Here is a 22,086-nt window from a genome sequence, read left to right on the forward strand (position 1 = left end):
GGGAACAAAGTTCCACTTGCTCCAATTGAACAACCAGAAGTAATAAAATATATTATTACTTCTGGAGGAAATAAAAAATGTAACTATTTAGAAAACTTGAAAAGTATCGATAGTTCCTTACTTTTAATTTGGGTTTTATTTTAGGACCTTGGAGCCACGTAATTTTGCTAGTAATGCATTCTGGGTTCAAGTGCCTTACTGGCATGATTGACTTGTGTTGTTGGGGTATTTACTATGGTAGTGGTTTAATATTTGCCTTGAAATTGCATTCCCCCTTTATTAAGCATTATACCCCAGTTGGTACACAAATTTTTTTACAGCTTTTTTACCTTTAAGATTTAGTGGTTCATTAAAAAGTTAAAATATTAACTTGCTTTGTATTTATTGCCTCTTATGCTCTTTAAGAGAATCAGGTTCTTTGGGTGTATATCACACAACTATTTGTCTGCTTGCTGGGAACTAGAACATTAGAACACTCTAGACAAGAACAGGCCATTCAGCCCAACAAAGCTCACCAGTCCTATCCACTTATTTCTTCCAAAAAAACATCAAGTCGAGTTTTGAAAGTCCCTAACGTCTTACTGTCTACCACACTACTTGGTAGCTTATTCCAAGTGTCTATCGTTCTTTGTGTAAAGAAAAACTTCCTAATGTTTGTGCGAAATTTACTCTTAACAAGTTTCCAACTGTGTCCCCGTGTTCTTGATGAACTCATTTTAAAATAACAGTCTCGATCCACTGTACTACTTCCCTTTATAATTTTAAACACTTCAATCATGTCACCTCTTAATCTTCTTTTACTTAAACTGTAAAGGCTCAGCTCTTTTAATCTTTCCTCATAATTCAACCCCTGTATCCCTGGAATCAGTCTAGTCACTCTTCTCTGGACCTTTTCTAGCACTGCTATGTCCTTTGTGTAGCCTGGAGACCAAAACTGCACACAGTGCTCAAGATGAGGCCTCACCAGTGCATTATAAAGGTTCAGCATAACCTCCTTGGACTCACCTGACCGGATTAATTATTAATTATTGGATTCCTTGTGTTCTTTACACCACTTTACAGAGAACAGTATATTATTCATCTACACCATAATATCAATTATAACATTCCAGATAGTCTTTATTTGATGAATGTTTATGCTGCCATCCTAGATCAGTATTGTAGTCAATAGATCCATAGCTACTTGTCTGCCTTTCCGTCCATCCATCTATTTCCTAACCCGCTGAATCCTTGTAACTTATATCAGTACACAAACATTATGGTCAAAGAGTTGGTCGCTTCATTCACAGTTCCCCCATTTCCCTGCTTTCCATTCCAGTAGCAGTTAAACCAAATTCCTCATGAAGCATCATCAGCTTGAGTGTTCTTCATCTCTTAAGTACTCCCCAAACATCTAACGTTCAGCCCTCCGTCAAAGTTACAGAGATCTCTTCTTCAAGCCATTGTAAATAGCACAATGTGAAGCTGCTTTGTCATTTAATACCTGACTTTGAACATAATGGAATCATAATGCTTAATAATTTCAACACAGAACATGCATCTGCTTTCAATATTATTTGTAACCCTATTATATAAGTATTTCCTTTATTTTTCTGTTATCAATATTACATGTGCAAATGTTATGGTTGAGTCAGTATTTGTCCATCCATCCATAATTGAATCATTTTAGGAGACTTCATAGTCATGGGTAATTAATCCCATCCACAACTACACTGGGTGCATTTCAGAACCAGTTCTGGATTTAATGCTAGTCTGTCGCAGTTCATACTCATAAACACTAATACAAAGTGACTCATGCAGAGCCAAATTTGAGTCAGCAATTAATATCTCACAAACAGATTTATAGTATGTAGGTGGAAAGCTAGAGTACATAGAAAAAGACACCAGTAATACAGGGGGGTCATTGACACTCCAGACAGACAAGGGACTATGCAGTAAACCAGGACTATGAAGCCGTAATGCAGCAGGGCTAACCATTGTTCCAGTGTTGGACCCTGTGTCAGAATATACCATATCCTTTTTTTTCATAGTGCTAGACTTACCAGATCTTTCTTTTTTTTTGGATGAAAAGAAGACGGTATAACACCATTTACAATAAATCTCAGGTGAATTACTTACTTCAGTAATTTGTTTTTATGCATTGTTTTTGCAGATAGTATAACATTGTAATGAGTCGAAGAAGACATAACTGGTGTAGTAAAGTTTAACATAGTACAAAAGGAGATTGGAAGTCATATTTAAAAATAAATGTTTTGGTCATCTTTATTTTTGGCATAGCAACTAGAACTTGTGTAATGCTACGTCAGCCTAAAATGTACAGAATTTACTCCAGCTTTTAAAATATGCTTACAGTATGAAGCTTTTTATATTTTAAGTAAATCTAATACATTTTTAAGATGTGTGGTCTGGTTTTGTTTTAGGTATTAGGTAATTGTGTATTTTTTAACTGTCTTACAAATAACTGATAACATATTACAGATTCTGGTCAAAATTCTGAAAAAATTCTAGTTAGTGAATTTATTTATTGCCCTCTAGTCTTAAGATCCCAGTTTTTTATTTAAAGAATACAATGCAATAAGAAAACACAATCCAGTAAGAAAAAAGAAAAAAAAAAAGCAAGTGCAATAATAATATGTTCCAGAGACAATCCACAAAACAGAACAGAGTATTCCGTTCCCAACAAAGCTGGATAGCTGCAGTATATGAAAAGAGACCACCATCTAAAGTGTTTCTTTCATATAGAATAAAACAGCAAACAAATGCAGAAGTTCATCAGAGGTGTGGAGTGCTTACTTTGCAATTAGATTAATGAATCTGCCAAATTCTGATAAAATTCTGAAGGTGTCCTCTTAAAGAAAATTAAGACTTTTTTCCCCAAATTGAGATAAAATACAACATCACTTTTCCACTGAGTTATAGAGCTTGGATTAGGATTCTTCCTGATGGACAAATTTTCCTGCAAGTAGTGGGGTATAGGATACTAAAACAGATTCCCCATAGCACAGCATTATCTCACCTTGTGTTACTCTAAACATTACTGTTAAAACATTAGTGGAGATTTTAGATTTCAGGCTATCTAAATATATATGGGCACACTTTTTTAATTGCAAATCAATACTGCTATGACTGAGTGAGCCAAGGTCAAGACTGGCCCAATGAATACATGTTCAATGGCTTTGCACCATCTTCTTTTATTAAGCATCAAAAAGCTTTTCCTTACCAAAGTTGTAACTGGATATTCATGACTTCTGTGACCTTTCTGTGTATCTTCTGTTAAACGAATAAAAAAATGCTGAAACTTATTTTGACATGAATGTCATTGTTCACTTGTTATCACCATTCAGAATTTCAGTGGGCAGTCTGAAAAGACTCTATGACTATTGTTTCCATGTGTTTCTTATTTTTCTTTATGCACTGATAACTGCAACTAACTGACCTCAAAAACGACAAGAAGTCAACACTTCTTAACCTCTGACCTGTTTTCTCTCCATGATTCTTGTTCTTTCTTCCAGGTGCTAACCCCCTGCTGTTCAATGAAATGGGACACACTCCAGCAGCATATGCTAAAGAAGGAGAATTACTTAAGTTGCTTAAGTCATGGGAAGTGAAGGTACTGTACTATCTGCACACATTTTAAACATTTGTGGAAAGCTGACAAATGAATATTTGCCAAGCACTACATTAGTTCTAAACAACTGTTACTAAACACATTTGAATAACATATGTTATTAATAGTATTATTATCTTTATTATGAAATCAGCATAACATTTTTCAACCATTTATATCTTTTAATTATATTTTGAGAAAGATAGTAAAGTAAATAGCTTGCATGGATGCCTCACTTAAAACTCTTAATAAAAAGATTGTCACATTTTGATTTGCCCTATCTGGTAAATGAAAATAAAATGAAAAGTCTAAACAAACTGTGAAAATTTTCTTAAACCATTTATTCAAACAGCTGCTCTGATTCGCAGATTCAGTCTTCAGGGTATAGCAAGGTTGCATCTTTTATTTTAGTTTATGTCTTAATCAGGTGAATTCATACCTTGTAATTCATTGGCGTATTTCTCTCCCCATGTTCAAATCTTGAAATAATAATTTATGTGAATTGTGAAGAAGATAAGGCTGGTTATGTTTGACTCCCCTTTAAAGTATTTAGTCTCATTTATATTTTTAACATTTGTAATTTGGCAGACACATGGACAAAGACATTTTCTTGGATGTCTATATGAATCTGAAAGATCACAGTCGCATTTATAATAAACCCACATATGACAAATTGTCAGCGATAATACTTTCGAAAGACAGAGATATCAAAGACAGAGTAGATATTTGTGTATATCCAAAGGAAAATCATGCTTTGTCATTTATGTCAAATACATTGCCACATGCCAACCCTTTACTCTTTCCTTTGCTTTTCCCAGATAGCGAAACAGGATGGTTGTACAATATGAAACAAACGCATTCATAAAAATGAATAACACCCACACAATTTTTCGGGTCAAAATTAGCGATACGTTCCCATGTATTTAACCCACTTCTATCATCTCAACATCTATCGCAACATTGTATTATTAATGCATATGTAAAAGTCGCAGCTAATCGTCTCTTCTTTATTAAATCGACTCAAGCTAAACTTAGAACAGAACATATGCAGGGTCTCACTGATCACGTTCAAATATCAATAGTTCAGACAAATTCAAAATAGGTACAGCAGTTATATTACCATCATCATATCAAGGTAGTCCAAGAGCACTGCAACAGTTATATTATGATGCAATGGCAATATCCAGAACTATTGGTCAGCCAGATGTATTTCTTACAATGATGTGCAATCCATAATGGCCAGAAATCCGCAGCTTCTTGAGAATACTACCACCGGCTACATCCAGGGTTGTGGAGTCGGTAGATAAATTCTTTGACTCTGACTCCCTAGTTTCCGGTACTTCTGACTACGACTCCTCTCTATTCAATATGCTAATGTATTTTCTATGTTGATTGAAGGAAGGCAACAAACACGCCATTTAACCACATAACTACTGGCTAGGAAGCTGACTCTCTACTGCATTGGCCAGTTAAACAAAAAACAAAAAAATGAAAATAATAAGGTTTTGTTTATTGTTTTTATCAAGTGGCTGTAAAGTAGTAGCATTCATAAAAATCAGGAACAGGAACTTTGCCAGTTCAAAAAACATAAACCACATTCTTCGGTAGTTTTAAAACAAAAACAAAGCTTAACTACATGAACAAAAACAGTTTATATATTAAACTTGGAATACAGTTGTAGAGTAGAATAGCTGTGAAATGCAATCCAAAATTAACTCAATGCAGTGTTCTAAGAAACAGAAGCTCTTAAATCTGACTTGATTATTTTTAGAGCTGAAAATAGTCTTTCAACACTGACATGGGTGTGTGGCATTGCTGTTACAGTTCTAGCCTCATCACTAATAATCTCCGGATCAACAAGGATGGCTTCTTCTACAGTCAATTTCGATGAGTGATTATACTTTTCAACTTCTTTTAATTCTTTAAAAAAAACTCCTGCTGGAATCTCTTTATTTGGACATTTACTGGTCGTTTATCTTTCACGCATAGGTGACGTTGGTTTGCTTTTGAAACTTCCATTTTGTCTAAGTAGGAATCAAAGTCTAATTCTTCATTTGAAGAGGGTGATCCTGAGTTACCAGTGTTTATAGCTTCACCCAATGGTGGTGTTTCAGGTAGTAGTAATCCCTTAATATGAACTGCTACACCATAGAGTGCCTTTTTTCCATTAGCAATCTGGTCACTGCTCAACAAAATTTGGCTCATTGGATCAACATAAATAGCACCTACAGTGGTACCTTGAAATACGAGTTTAATTCATTCCGTGACCGAGCTCGTAAGTTAAAATGCCCGTATCTCAAATCAATTTTCCCCATTGAAATTAATTGAAATGGGATTAATTCGTGCCAGCCCCCAAAAAAACCACCCCAATTTTTTGTTAAATGTTTTCAACATAAGAAAAATGTATTTGTAATGAACAAATATTGCATACAAACACAATAAAACCTAATACATAAAAGAGAATCTAAAGAAATAAACAGATGTTGGCGGAGCCGATTAGCATATTGTATTAATTTTTTCTTTCGCTCGCTGCCTCACCATGCCTGACAACAGAGTGAATGCCAGTCCTTTTTCAGAAATTTTCGAACCACCCCCGACTGGCTTTGAACTGCTCTTGTGAAGCCTCCTGTACGTATCTGGGGTCTGCTGCAGCAAATCTGCGTAAATGGCTCGTGCCTTCTCGCAAATTATTGTCTCTGTTACAGTGTCTCCTGCGAGCTGCTTCTCTGTCAACCACAAAAACAGCAGGTTCTCCATCGTTTCATGGACAGAGCTGCGTAGCTTTGAAATAATTTTAACGCCATTAGCTGGAGTTATAGCCTTTATTCAGTCATGTTTATACGAAAAAAAATTAGCTAAATAACTGTACCAAAAAAAAAACACAAAATTAAAACTCAACTGAACACGTAAGACTCGGGAATCAACGCCAACTGGCTGTGATGTCACCGAAGCTAGCTCATATCTCGAATTTTGGCTCGGAATTCAAGACAAAAAATCAACCTAGTGATGGCTTGTATCTCAAAAAACTCGTATGTTGGGGCACTCGTATCTCAAGGTACCTCTGTAATAAGATTTGATTAACCAGTAAAAGACTCTCTCTTTTCTTCATTGAAGATACAATGCTATCGGCTATTAACCCTCCACATTTGTTCAGGCAATATATCAAACTCTTCCATTCCATGAAAAATTTACTGGGTGTTAAATCTTCATTTTGCAACCTCTTGGTGACAGTAAAGGGGTAAGAAAGTAGACTTTCCAGTTATTTTACTTGTGCCCACTGGCATTCAGTTAATAAAACATTTTCGTTGTCCAGTTCTTCAAGAAAGTCTTTTAGTTCAGGCAAACGCTTTACCTTCAAATAAGTGCTTCCCCAGCGTGTTGTTTGATCCAAAATGAATCCTTTTCCTGCACGTCTTTTCAAAATGGTATTTGTTTAAGGGGCCCTGGCTGCAACAGTTACTTGCCTCAATTTGCCAATTAGAATAGCTGCATGACAATCTTTCAGTCCATCTCTTATTGCAAGTTGCAGAGTATGAATAGCACAATGCATATCTATACAAATAAAAGGCAAAGTCCTGACTGACTGACTCACTCACTCACTCACTCACTCACTCATCACTATTTCTCCAACTTCCCGTGTAGGTAGAAGCCTGAAATTTGGCAGGCTCATTCCTTACAGCTTACTTACAAAAGTTGAGCATGTTTTCATTTCGAAATTCTACGCATAATGGTCATAACTGAAACCTATTTTCGTCCATACTGTAATAGACTGCAGCTCGATTGCCGTGGGAGGCGGAGTTTCGTATCGCATCATTACGCCTCCCACGTAATTGAGTGCCTGCCCATATAAGGTAAATATTCGCGGGTCAAGGACTGCGCTTAGCATATTCATAAGTAAAAATATCTGAATCACAAACTGATGTTAATTATATTTTGTCCATGAATACTTATTAAATAATTCCAAATAGTCTGTCTGCTTCTTTTCATAGCTTTTCCGATGGTTGTGCTGCTTCCAGGCATGTATTTTCGTATTAAAGCATTTAACCAATCACATTTCAGCCATCATTTGTTGCCAGGCAGAGAGGCCTTCACAATCCGTTGTGCAGGCACTCTAACACAGAATAAATGTCAATTAACCTGTTGCTTCAACCAATCAGATTTTGAGTTGGTGTCAGTAGGGCCATCTAGCAGGCGTACGGCAACATCACCGTATTCAGACCCATTGATTGGATAGGAGCCGATATGAAGAACTCTACGAGGCCACTGAACGCATCACCAGCGCTCTGAGCGTTCTCACGCACACTACGGCCAACTCCATGGCAGGATTCTGGACAATATTATTTGCCAGACACAGACCAGATTTCAAGACCACGAAAACCTGATGTTTGTCACGCTCTTCATGCCCCAGAAGTTTCAGAAATACAAGAAAAATTTCACGCATGCAGCCTTCTCCAGTTTAACACAAGAGCCACGGAGCGCTTTTTGATCTGTCTCGGCTAAAAACAGAACTGACTGTAATGTATGCCATGGATGTTTTTACAGGAAAATCTCCCACTGATCTCCTTGACTTCCTTCATCAGAAAAATCTGAATGAGAGCATGGGGCAGCTGTTCACATTGGTATATTAGGCGGTGACCATTCCCGTGTACACTGCTTCTGTCGAGCGGACATTTTCAACCCTAAAGCGAATTAAAACTTATGCCAGAAATACGACAGGGCAGGTTCGACTTTCAGCATTAGCTTCGATGGCGATAGAAAGGGACTTTTTGATGGAACTGAAGCGCACGAATAATCCGTACGACAGAGTAGTTGAACTGTTTTTGAGGAAAGAGAGGAGGATGGATTTTGTTTACAAATAATCCGAATTTTTGGTAAGTAAAATGTTGCGATTTTCCTAAATAATATGTTTATGAGTTATTATTGATGTTTTTTATGTGTGTCGCGGCTGTGGCTGCAGTAGAAGGGAACTTGCTCACCCCTGCTTTGTCTATTCAATAAAGGCATATATATATATATATATATATACCCGATCTACATACTGTCAAATAAACGAACCACACACAAGGCGCTGATGTCCAAGGTTCGATTCCCGAGAGGGGGTGCAGTGAGTGTGTATGCCTGATGAGCCCAGAATTAGGGCGAAACACGTGCCGCGTTCTCTTTGCATTGTTTGACAGTAAAACTGTTTCTATATATATATACTAGCAAAATACCAGCCTTAGCGAGAAATGAAAAGAAAAGGAAACATTTTGAAAATAACGTAACATGATTGTCAATGTAATTGTTTTGTCACTGTTGTGAGTGATGAGTGTTGCTGTCATATATACAAGGTGTGGCAGAAAAGTAATGAGACTGATTTTTTATTTACCAAAGTTTTATTTTTTTCAAACATTAATGTTATCCCCTTCAAAGTAGTTCCCTTGGGCAGCTACACACCAATGGAGACGTTGTTCCCACTGTTGGTAGCAGCGCTGGAAGTCTTCAACCGGTATGGTCTTCAGCATGTCCGTTACACTCTTTTGGATGTTTTCTAAAGTCCCGAAATTACATCCTTTGAGGACATTTTCCGTTTAGGAAAAGGAAAAAGTCACACGGACTGAGGTCAGGTGAATAAGGGGGCTGGGGAACAACAGGAATGCCTTTTAAGGTCAAAAATTCTGTTATGGAGAGGGCAGTTTTTCGGCACCATTTTGGCACAGACCTTTCACATGTGCAAATGTTCAGTCAAAATTTGATGAATGGTAAATCTGTTCAAATTTAATTGTTCACTCAACATTCTTAATGTTAAACGACGGTCTGATCTCACAAGAGTGTTCACATGTTCGATGTTTTCATTGGTTTTCGAAGTTGAAGTCCTCCCTGAACAGTGTTCATCTTCAGCGTGTTTTCTGCCTTCCAAAAATGATTTGTGCCAGCGAAAAACTTGAGCTCGGGATAAAGAATGTTCCCCATAGGCCTGTTTTAACTTTTCAAACGTCACACTTGCCGTTTAATGGCACAACGTTGCTCCAAATTCCACTGTTCCATTTTGCGTGACGCACAACCAAAAACACAACTTCGCTAATAGCAGTCACAAAAATCTCAGCGCAGCGTTGCCAGATCGCTTGCAGTGTTGCCAGTCTCATTACTTTTCTGCCACACCTCGTATATATATATATATATATATATATATATATATATATATATATATACACATACACACACATATATACATAAATATATATATACATATATACATACAGTATATACATAAATATATATATACATATATACATACAGTATATACACATACATCCACATATATATACATATATATATATATCTACATATACATACATACACACACATATATACACACAAATACATATATATATACATACACACTGTGGTAGATAGGGGGCGCTCTCGCTCCCTTGAACCCCAGTCCACAACTCCAGACACCAGGTAAAAGTCCTCAAGTTGACTTTATTTTTATGCCACAGTGCACAAAGCACACTCTCCACCACTATACTCATATAAATCACTCACAATACTACAATAAACAATGCTCCAGCTCCCAGACGCGTTGTCACCCTTCCACCTAGCTCAGCTCGCCGTCTGGGAGCTCCCACAGTCCTTTTATACTCCCTGACCCGGAAGTGTTCCTAGCCAACAGTCCACAAGTCCTTATTCCTTCCGGGTCAGGGTAAATAGTACTTTTTTTTCAACCCGGAAGCCCGTCGCTCTTCCTATGACGACGTCCGGGTCATAGGGCACGAAGAACTCTTCGGTCCTCCCTGCAGCTCCCTCTCATGGCCCCCATGGCATCCAGCAGGGCGGTGCATAAAAACTCCATTGTCCATGATGCCCTGCTGGTCTTCTGGGGACCTCCATGCTGCAAGGAGGGCTCCACCTGGCGGCTTGGGGGTATTGGCCGGGATAAATGACCGGCCATCCTCCACAACACACAAATATAAACATATATATACATATACATACATATATACATATTCACACACATATTATATATATAGAAGTAGTGTGTTAAAGAAGTTATGAAAAAGAAAAGGAAACATTTTAAAAATAACGTAAGCTGATTGTTAATGTAATTGTTTTGTCATTGATATGAGTGTTGTCATATCTATATATATATATAGCAAAACACCCGCGCTTGGCAGCGGAGAAGTAAAAAGAAAAGGAAACATTTATATATATATATATATATATATATATATATATATATATATATATATATATATATATACACAGACACAGGAGGAGGCCGCTACGACCTCCTCAAGCCCAAATATTGGCCCGCCACGGCATTAGCCCGGCCAGCAGGCGTCGAATGGCGGAACTGGGTCTTTGACCCGCCCGCCGCCGCCCAGGCGCTCGAAGTTCTGGGGCAAGATGGGCCGCTGGCTACGCCAGAGAGCCCCGACGGGCGGAAAGTCGCCGAGCGGGTGGCCTGTGAAGGCCTGGTCAATGCAATGCCCAGTTCCCTCGCCCAGCAGGTCCGGGGCACGCCTTATCAAACATGTCGGGCCTCCTCGACGCCCTGGAGCGCCAGTTGGCGGTCCTCCACTTGGGGGTCAGAAAAGCCTGCTCGCTGGAACCGCAGGGACGGGCGGCCACCCCGAAGCCCTCGACGCGCTGCAGAAGCGCCAGCCAGAGCCAAAGAGAGGCCGGGTCCGCCAGCTGTTTCAAGTGTAGACCGCCACCTGCTGGATCACACGCCCGAGCATGGACTGCAGCTGGACATCAACGGAGAGGTATTGTACCCGCCGCATCCCTTGGCGAGTCCAATACGGGAGTGGTGTTGCTAAATGGGCACGCCGTGGTGGCTTTGTTTGATTCCGCAGCAACATTACCATTGTTGCTCGCCGCTTGCCTTACCGCAACAGTGGTTAAAGCAACATTTGTTGGTTACCTGTGTACATGGGGGACTAGGTCATATCGCTCCGCCACTGCTATCTTACCTGGAAGGGGAACCAATCCAAATGACGGTCGCTGTGTTACCTGACCCCCTTCCCAGTGATCCTGGGACAAGACTGGTCTAAAAGAATCAGCGGTAAGCCATTCGCAGACACACAGACACACACACACACATATATAAACATATATATACACATCATATATATATATATATTGTGAACTTGGACCCGGACACAGGCAGACGGACAACATAGTTCCACCACACACTATTTATTTACAACTATTATATACAATTCATGCTCACAAACCCCAGTGCCTCTTGCACCGATTCCCCAAAGTCCAGGCCACACTCTCAGTCACTGTGCCTCTCTCTCGACCGCCTCCCGTCCTCTCTCCAGCTCTGTCCTCTTCCACCCGACATCCACTATCAACTGAAGGGAGGCGGCCCCTTATATGGGAAACCAGATGGGCTCCAGCTGCTTCCCGGCAATCAGTCGTAGCCACACCCCAGTGTGGCGGAAGTGCCGGCTGCGCACCTGGAAGCCGTCCGGGTGTCCCCTGTCGTCTTCCCCCCAGCACTTCCTGTTGTGGTGGAAGTGCTGGGCTCCAAGGTTCCTCAGGCACCTGGGCGCCGCCTGGCGGTGGCCACGGGCCCCTACAGGGTTGGGCTTCCAAGCCGTCTACCCGTGGCCCCCAATACAACCAGGGCGATCGCCCCCTTGCGGTCTGAAAGAGGCACAAGTCCTCCTCCGGTCCTCCTAGAGCCCGGCCGGGGACCACAATATATATACATATATACATATACACATATTCAAATATAGACATACATATACACAATTATATATATATACACACATACATATAAATATATACATATACATATACATATAAATATATATATATACACACATACATATAAATATATATATATATATATACATATATATACACACATATACACTCACCTAAAGGATTATTAGGAACACCATACTAATACGGTGTATGACCCCCTTTCGCCTTCAGAACTGCCTTAATTCTACGTGGCATTGATTCAACAAGGTGCTGAAAGCATTCTTTAGAAATGTTGGCCCATATTGATAGGATAGCATCTTGCAGTTGATGGAGATTAGTGGGATGCACATCCTGGGCACGAAGCTCCCATTCCACCACATCCCAAAGATGCTCTATTGGGTTGAGATCTGGTGACTGTGGGGGCCATTTTAGTACAGTGAACTCATTGTCATGTTCAAGAAACCATTTTGAAATGATTCGAGGTTTGTGACATGGTGCATTATCCTGCTGGAAGTAGCCATCAGAGGATGTGTACATGGTGGTCATGAAGGGATGGACATGGTCAGAAACAATGCTCAGGTAGCCCTTCGTATTTAAACGATGCCCAATTGGCACTAAGGGGCCTAAAGTGTGCCAAGAAAACATCCCCCACACCATTACACCACCACCACCAACCTGCACAGTGGTAACAAGGCATGATGGATCCATGTTCTCATTCTGTTTACGCCAAATTCTACCATTTGAATGTCTCAACAGAAATCGAGACTCATCAGACCAGGCAACATTTTTCCAGTCTTCAACTGTCCAATTTTGGTGAGCTCATGCAAATTGTAGCCTCTTTTTTCCTATTTGTAGTGGAGATGAGTGGTACCGGTGGGGTCTTCTGCTGTTGTAGCCCATCCGCCTCAAGGTTGTGCGTGTTGTGGCTTCACAAATGCTTTGCTGCATACCTCGGTTGTAACGAGTGGTTATTTCAATCAAAGTTGCTCTTCTATCAGCTTGAATCAGTCGGCCCATTCTCCTCTGACCTCTAGCATCAACAAGGCATTTTTGCCCACAGGACTGCCGCATACTGGATGTTTTTCTCTTTTCACACCATTCCTTGTAAACTCTAGAAATGGTTGTGCGTGAAAATCCCAGTAACTGAGCAGATTGTGAAATACTCAGACCGGCCCGTCTGGCACCAACAACCATGCCACGCTCAAAATTGCTTAAATCACCTTTCTTTCCCATTCTGACATTCAGTTTGGAGTTCAGGAGATTGTCTTGACCAGGATCACACCCCTAAATGCATTGAAGCAACTGCCATGTGATTGGTTGATTAGATAATTGCATTAATGAGAAATTGAACAGGTGTTCCTAATAATCCTTTAGGTGAGTGTATATATACACACACACACATATATATACATATATATACACATATACATATCTACATATATACTGTATATACACATATATATACAAATTTACATATATATATGTACATTTAGGGGTGGGATTCGATTAAAAAAATTAATCCAATTAATTAGAGGCTGTGTAATAATTAATCTTGATTAATCGTATGTAATCACACATGAAAATTTGCCCTAAATCGCAAATGTTGTTTTTTTTAATTTAAAAGGGTTTTAGTGGGCGACAGAATCAAATAATAGACATGGACATGAATATTGTAAACTCAAGCTCTTTTAATTTCTGAAAAAAAAATGCTTTTAAACTGCATTTGAATTCAAAACAGAAACAAAAATATCATCCCTGGTTAAAATTGGGCAGACTTAAAAATAAAGTGGTAGTTTAAGTACTTTAAGTACATTTTCAGAATGGTATTGTCTTTAAATAATAATAACCAAAATTTCAACATAAAGTGCAGTTTTTCTTCTTAAAAAAATAAGTCAGAAACATAAAAGGTAATTTGACCAACTTAATCTTTAAACTCTGAGTAACCTTAGCCAAAATTATTTTGTACATTAGGCTAAAACAGTGTGATCATTGAAGATTTTGTAATTAGATGTAATTAGAATTACTAACGGTCACGGAAGTCCAATGATCCCCAGTAAGAGCCACAAAGTCCGCTTTCTGTAATGCATCTAAATTTGCTTGCTTTTCAGTGTGCACAAAACCATGCTTTTATCAAGGCTTCGGTCGGGTAGTCTTTTGAAATGAAATTTTCCTCCGATCAGTCGTAGGAACACGCTTTATTCGACTCTAACATTTTTGTAGCTGTGATGTGTGCATCAGTGTAATCGATGTACCAGGAAATCATGCATTGACAAAGTTCCCCTTTGCTTGGAATTGAAAGTGTGATTAAATGCGTTATTTTTTTTAGCGTGTTATGGAGTACATGCATCGAAGCTTCTCAGCTGTGCTTGTGCTAAGAAAAGGAAACATTTTAAAAATAACGTAACATGATTCTGCGTTAACCGCATATTTTTTCATACTTCCCAAATCAAGGAGATGCGAGGGTAAAATGAATCGGGAAGCGCGCGTACATACTCAGTGCATCCATTCTCGGGAATCGAACCTCGGATGTCGGGCGCTAGAGCTAAGCCTCTACAATTACACCACGCGTGTGGCTTGTCTATTTGAGAGTATGTAGATCGGGTATATATATATATATATATATATATATATATATATATATACATACATATATATATATATATATATATATATATATATATATATTCAGCGGAGAAGTAGTGTGTTAAAGAAGTTATGAAAAAGAAAAGGGAACATTTTAAAAATAACGTAACATGATTGTCAATATACAGTAATTGTTTTGTGAGTGTTATGATTGTTGCTGTCATCAAGGATTTGATTATCATTATTTCTTTCAATCAAGTTCGTATTTTTAGGATGTGTTGTGTTCAAGTTACATTCCGTGTTTGTCAATCGTTGTAAAGATAAGAGGTTTCATTCATTGATTTGTTTCTTACTGCATCAATAAACAGCTCGTCTTCCTCTTTATCTGAGACGTGACACACTGCATGCACGGGTTTTTTACACTGTCTTCCTTTAGCAGGACATTGACTTTTTCCACCGTGTGCTTTGTTTCCACAGTAGCTGCACTTATGAATATGCTTGTATGTATCACACACTTCATATTTTTTTGCCGCCTTCTCAATTGTGTAATTTGGTTTTTGTTCAGCACTCTTTGGAACTGTTGCTTTTTGTCTGTGCACTGCGTCATTTCACGTGAGCCGCTCAGTGTACATGCATCGAAGATTCCCAGCTGTGCTGGTGCCATCTTGTGCGATGTCCACGGCTGTATTTAATGTTAGCAAAGACCCGGCACTTAAAGGTTTCTCTCGCAGTTTCGCTGAGTTTGTGCCAAACACCACCCTGACCATCTCATCTTCCTCTGCATAAGCACAGTCCTTCACCCGTGAATATATTTAGCGGCAGTGTTTCTATTGGATTGCCGCTGACGGATGGCCTTATATGGGCAGGCACTAAATTACATGGCAGGTGTAACTCCGCCTCCCACGGGCATCGAGCAGAAGTCTATTATAGTATATGGACGAAAAAATAGGTTCCAGCTATGACCATTACGCGTAGAATTTCGAAATGAAATTGCCCAACTTTTGTAAGTAAGATGTAAGGAACGAGCTTGCCAAATTTCAGCCTTCTACCTACATGGGAAGTTGGAGAATTAGTGATGAGTCAGTGAGTGATTGAGTGATTTTATTAGTATATATATATATATATATATATATATATATATATATATATATATATATATATACACACTCACCTAAAGGATTATTAGGAACACCTGTTCAATCTCTCATTAATGCAATTATCTAATCAACCAAATCACATGGCAGTTGCTTCAATGCATTTAGGGGTGTGGTCCTGGTCAAGACAATCTCCTGAACTCCAAACTGAATGTCAGAATGGGAAAGAAAGGTGATTTAAGCAATTTTGAGCGTGGCATGGTTGTTGCTCAGTTACTGTGATTTTCACGCACAACTATTTCTAGGGTTTACAAAGAATAGTGTGAAAAGGGAAAAACATCCAGTATGCGGCAGTCCTGTGGGCAAAAATGCCTTGTTGATGCTAGAGGTCAGAGGAGAATGGGCCGACTGATTCAAGCTGATAGAAGAGCAACTTTGACTGAAATAACCACTCGTTAAAACCGAGGTATGCAGCAAAGCATTTGTGAAGCCACAACACGCACAACCTTGAGGCGGATGGGCTACAACAGCAGAAGACCCCACCGGGTACCACTCATCTCCACTACAAATAGGAAAAGAGGCTATAATTTGCACAAGCTCACCAAAATTGGACAGTTGAAGACTGGAAAAATGTTGCCTGGTCTGATGAGTCTCGATTTCTGTTGAGACATTCAAATGTTAGAGTCAGAATTTGGCACAAACAGAATGAGAACATGGATCCATCATGCCTTGTTACCACTGTGCAGGCTGGTGGTGGTGTAATGGTGTTTGGGATGTTTTCTTGGCACACTTTAGACCCCTTAGTGCCAATTGGGCATCGTTTAAATGCCACGGCTACCTGAACATTGTTTCTGACCATGTCCATCCCTTCATGACCACCATGTACCCATCCTCTGGTGGCTACTTCCAGCAGGATAATGCACCATGTCACAAAGCTTGAATCATTTCAAATTGGTTTCTTGAACATGACAATGAGTTCACTGTACTAAAATGCCCCCCACAGTCACCAGATCTCAGCCCAATAGAGCATCTTTGGGATGTGGTGGAACGGAAGCTTCGTGCCCTGGATGTGCATCCCACAAATCTCCATCAACTGCAAGATGCTATCCTATCAATATGGGCCAACATTTCTAAAGAATGCTTTCAGCACCTTGTTGAATCCATGCCACATAGAGTTAAGGCAGTTCTGAAGGCGAAAGGGGGTCAAACACCGTATTAATATGGTGTTCCTAATAATCCTTTAGGTGAGTGTATATGTATGAAATCAAATAAGTATGAAAAAATATGAGGTTAACGCAGGAAAACAGATCACCAATTGAAGCTTTGTGAATAATGGATACTTTATTTGCCATTAATAATTGTTTTGGTAAAGCCATACTCAGTGTAATCCTCCTTCCATTTTCTAATTTTTTCGTGTCTAGCCATGATTAAATGAACGGTAAAAAAGTAAGAGCGAAGCAACGGTGACTTATTGAGGCAGGCAGGCGAGAGCACAATAGCACGCGGGCTCGATGTAGTGCACATCAAGTCGATCTAAAATGTGCGATCAGATTCGAAAAAATATTGTCTTTTCAAGTTCTATTTGGATATAAGTAGGTTCTATTTAGTCGACAGAAATATGTTTGGTAGGAATGTAAGTTGATTTTAGTCTTTAAATTTCTATGGTGAAGAAAAATGTATGCAATAATGACTAAATTTAACTTACATTCCTACCAAACATATTTCTGTCAACTAAATAAAAATTACTTATATTTAAAATTTAAATAGAACTTGAACAGATACGATAGTTCATAATATCCACACAGCACTAAGTGCACGTAAGAGCAGGAGTCATCTGTTTTAACAAGCAGTGTATTGCACTGATACGACATAGCCTGCCCATTTAATTATTTAGGAATGGATAGATAAATTAAGATTTTGTACAAATAATGTTTTTCATTTTTCTTCCTCGATATGTGGATGTATATATATATATGTTTGGATGTATGTGTGTGTGTGTGTGTGTATATATATATATATATATATATATATATATATATATATATATATATATATATATATATATATGACAGCAACACTCATAACAGTGATATATCAATTACATTGACAATCATGTTATGTTACTTTCAAAATGTTTCCTTTTCTTTTTCATTACTTGTTTAACACACTACTTCTCCGCTACGAAGCGCGGGTATTTTGCTAGTGCTGAATAGTACTAAGTTTAGATGCTTCTTCAGCAATGTTATCCGAAATTTCACTATTCTCTTCAGTTTCACTTTCTATAATACTTGCAGAACTGTCTTCCTCTAATATCTGTTTGTCACTTTTTTCATCTACTTTATTCATTTTCTCAATTGTGCTTAACATATTAGAAGCATTATCTGTCATAATACATAGAATCTGATCCTTTTTAATTTCAAAATCTTCTAGAACAGGTGGTTTGCAAAGTTATTCTAAAGTTCAGCCCTGGGTGGGAACATATGTGGAGAGTGCAGACAGAACCCCTGAACACACATCAGGCCATAGCACACACCTACACCTACATCATTACACTTGTTTACACTCAAATGAACTTGTTAAACACATTATATCTGAAATAAAATTTAAACACTTTTTGTAATGTACCATAATCCAGATTACAATTTGTCTGGTTGTATAATAGAAGTTCACACTAGTAGTAACACAACTATGCACTGGGCTTTATTCTTACATCAGACAAGTACATAATTATGACTATTGTTTGTGAAATGGGACATTTGAACTTGCTGTATGTTATTTTCATTAAAAAATTTCATTGATTAGGAGTCAGATTCGGTACATTTTTGCCGACTCCGACCCCAACTCCAGGTACCCAAAATTGTCTCTGACTCCTTGACATCGACTTCGACTCCACAGGCCTGGCTACATCGGCTCTGGATGTTCCCACTTTCACAAGTAGATTGTTTTATTAGAAAGTCTTATTTTTATTAAAATGGTATTCACTCACAGCCAGTTATATGTTGCATTATCAAAAGTAAACATAATGCATATGTAACAATTCCCATAAAAGAAAAAACACTTTAAATTTTATTTCCACAGGACCAAACCTGTGTGTTGGCGAGCGAAGCGAGCAGGAAGCAGAGCCCCTAGTATACATTAAGAAAAAAAAAAAACTTGCAGTGTTCTCATTTGAGGAATACATCATATTACCATAATTAGAAAATCATGAGTACTACCACTGGATAGATAACTCTGATCCTTGTGCTCACAGCCTAGAGCCGCATTGCTAATTTGCATGCTTAATTAGCCATGTGCTACAGCTAGAAGTCTAAATAAGTCTTACAAGAGCCCTCCCCCACTCCTTATCAGAGAACACAGAATACCCTATAAAATAATAATAGTGAAAAATTCACTATGGTGTTCACATGGTGTTTCTTCTTGACGGAAGAAAAATGTGTGAAATATCTGCACAGATATGGAAAACAAAAAAGATGTTCCAGCTGCTCCCAGAGCTGTGACTTCAAACAATGTAATGAGCCAGTCCCATGCTGCCGGCCAATGTGTTCTCCAAGATTGGAACTCTGTGAGCGCATTTATATATGTTCATATTTTTACTTATGAATAGTTTGTTTCTGTTTGTTTGAATTTTGTTTGTGGTTATCATTCCACCTGCATCTTTTGTTGTTTGAGACATGGTGCCACAGTTGTTACTGTAGGACTGCACAGACCACATTTTTGGCCGCAATAGTTTACCCAGCATAGTTGGCAGATGCTTCCTTAGCCTTCAGGGACATTTAAAAGACATTTGCACCATTATAATCCACACTCAAAACTAGTCCAGTTCCTCCTTTTCTATTTACTTCTGTGCATTTCATGAAGTTCCCATACATTTGTGTGATTTTACTAGATTCACAGCAAAGCGAACTCCGCTGTGTTCACTCATCACTAATCAGTAGCTGTGAAGCATTAAGGGTCTACCACTGCATTACACTGCATCGAACTAGTGTATGTGAAGTAAAAATTACAATTAGGATAAAACTTAAATTTAAAAAAAATATACTAATAAAATTGAGGGAACAGAAGTGTGAAATTTTTCTGATTAAATCATACCCAGTAGCCCATCTTTAATTCTGCATTCAAACTGAGAGTAGGCTGGATTGTAAAAAGATTTGTTTAAAGAACTTAAAAAAAAGTAATTGTTTACTGAAATTAAAAGTATATGCCATAATTTACCTTTAGGACTCCTTTATTATATTAACTAGACATTCATGTTTATTTTCATTGAACTTCCCCTCGTTTACTCTTTATATGTCCTTTAAGCTGATTAAAACGATATGGTTTATCCTTGTGAGCAGAGGGCACTAAAATTAAAGACTTCAACTTGTCAGTCTTTACTTTGTATAGCAACATTAAAAAGTATATTTAATGGAGTAAATGGCAAGTACTAAGATGAAACATTTCTACAATTTAGAACAAAAGTGCAGTATTTATGGAAAATAGGAGAAGATTGGAAAGACAGTGGAGTGAAATTCAAGTTTCCAGTAAGTGTAACCTGTACAGTATATCAATGGAATGCATGATAAAACCAGAGTACCCAAAAAAAATCCATTTGAACACACATGCACTGCTCAGGCCAGGAGAGCCAAGAGCTTTATGTCGTGAGGGAGTAGCACTAAATAATGCATTGCCTTCAATTTTGTTGTTATTATTGTATTGTCAGTTATTGGGCACAACATGAAACACTGAATTTGGGTACAAGTCCATCCCCAGACACTGTCAAACATATACTTCTAGTAAACAAACTAATACAAGGCCAATATACATATGTACTTGGTAAAGTTAATTTAAAGTGATTCTGACAATATTGCAATTTTAAACTAGCTTTTAATGCCAAAAGAGAAAATTAGAGGCCAGCAAAAAAAGAATATGAAAATGTAAAAATCATATTACAGAAAATCCGATATCATGAACACCAGTGGTTGATTTGTGTTGATCTGAAGATGGTGAACTACTTGCTTGGACAGCAATCTGGATACACAAAATGGCCATGCTTCATGTGCCTCTGGGATAGCAGGGCAAAGCAAGATCATTGGACAAAAGTGTCATGGCCTACAAGGGAAGAAATGATAGTTGGCACTGCGAATATTATCAACAAGCCACTGGTGGACAAAAACAAAATCATTCTCCCACCGCTTCATATTAAGCTAGGATTGATGAAGCAATTTGTTAGGGCTTTGGACAAAACGGGTAATTGCTTGAAGTACATTTGTAGATCATTCCCAGGACTGAGCATGGAAAAACTAAAAGCTGGAATCTTTGATGGTCCTCAGATTCGTAAACTCATGAACGATTCAAATTTTACCAAATGCATGAATGACACTGAGGCTTCGGTCTGGAAGAGTTTTGTCTCTGTTGTGAAGAACTACTCGGGTAATCACAGAGCATTTCAAACGTGTTGCATTAATTAATTAATTAATTAACTATTAAATATCTCAGAAACTAGAGCCAATCTGCCAAAACCAAAGTCATATTCTTAATCAACACCATAAACAAATTTTTTAAAAACCGTTCAGACATCGTTGGCACCAAAATCACTGTATACCAGTGTTTTCAGTGGTTAAGGAACAATGTGTTGTTTCCAGATGAGTGAAACCTTTAAACTCTCAACAAACATGGGTCCAGTTAGATCAGACTGTTGTCACTACCCATTACCTTTCAGGAGCACTGTGCTTTAGAGGGTTCAGCCATCTTTTGCAGTCCCTGTCTTTCCTAACTGGTATGTTCTGTTATTGCCATTTAGCTAATACTGTATCATTTCCAATATCTCCAGTGGTGTTCATCTGTGGAACTTTCTTCTATTTTGCTGTCCCCCAGTAGACTCATTTTAGCTGGGCACCCCTTCACATACAGTACTTTAATAAGTTAGTTTACACTCTTTAAGTATGAGTAACTGGGGAAATGAAAGAAGTCTGGGAGGAAATCTACTTAATTATTTTGATCTTGTACACAGTTCATATTAAATTTATACTAAAAAAAAAATACACAGGAGAAAAAAATATATATGTGTGTGTGTATGTATATGTATGTATGTGTGTGTGTTTTATATATATATATATA

The 22,086-nt window shown here is 38.3% G+C and overlaps 1 protein-coding gene across 1 annotated transcript in view; it reads left to right on the top strand.

Annotated features, from left to right (window-relative positions):
- The window catches only part of clpb (caseinolytic mitochondrial matrix peptidase chaperone subunit B), a 192,121-nt gene that overhangs the window by 112,104 nt on the left and 57,931 nt on the right, over nt 1-22,086 (top strand). Inside the window, exon 6 of the mRNA XM_039745656.1 lies at nt 3,513-3,610. Within this exon, the coding sequence (XP_039601590.1) occupies nt 3,513-3,610 (98 nt within the window). The remainder of the gene's footprint in view (nt 1-3,512; nt 3,611-22,086) is intronic.

The sequence above is a fragment of the Polypterus senegalus genome, chromosome 2 (genome assembly GCF_016835505.1).
Source record: "Polypterus senegalus isolate Bchr_013 chromosome 2, ASM1683550v1, whole genome shotgun sequence".
Classification (NCBI taxonomy): domain Eukaryota; kingdom Metazoa; phylum Chordata; class Cladistia; order Polypteriformes; family Polypteridae; genus Polypterus; species Polypterus senegalus.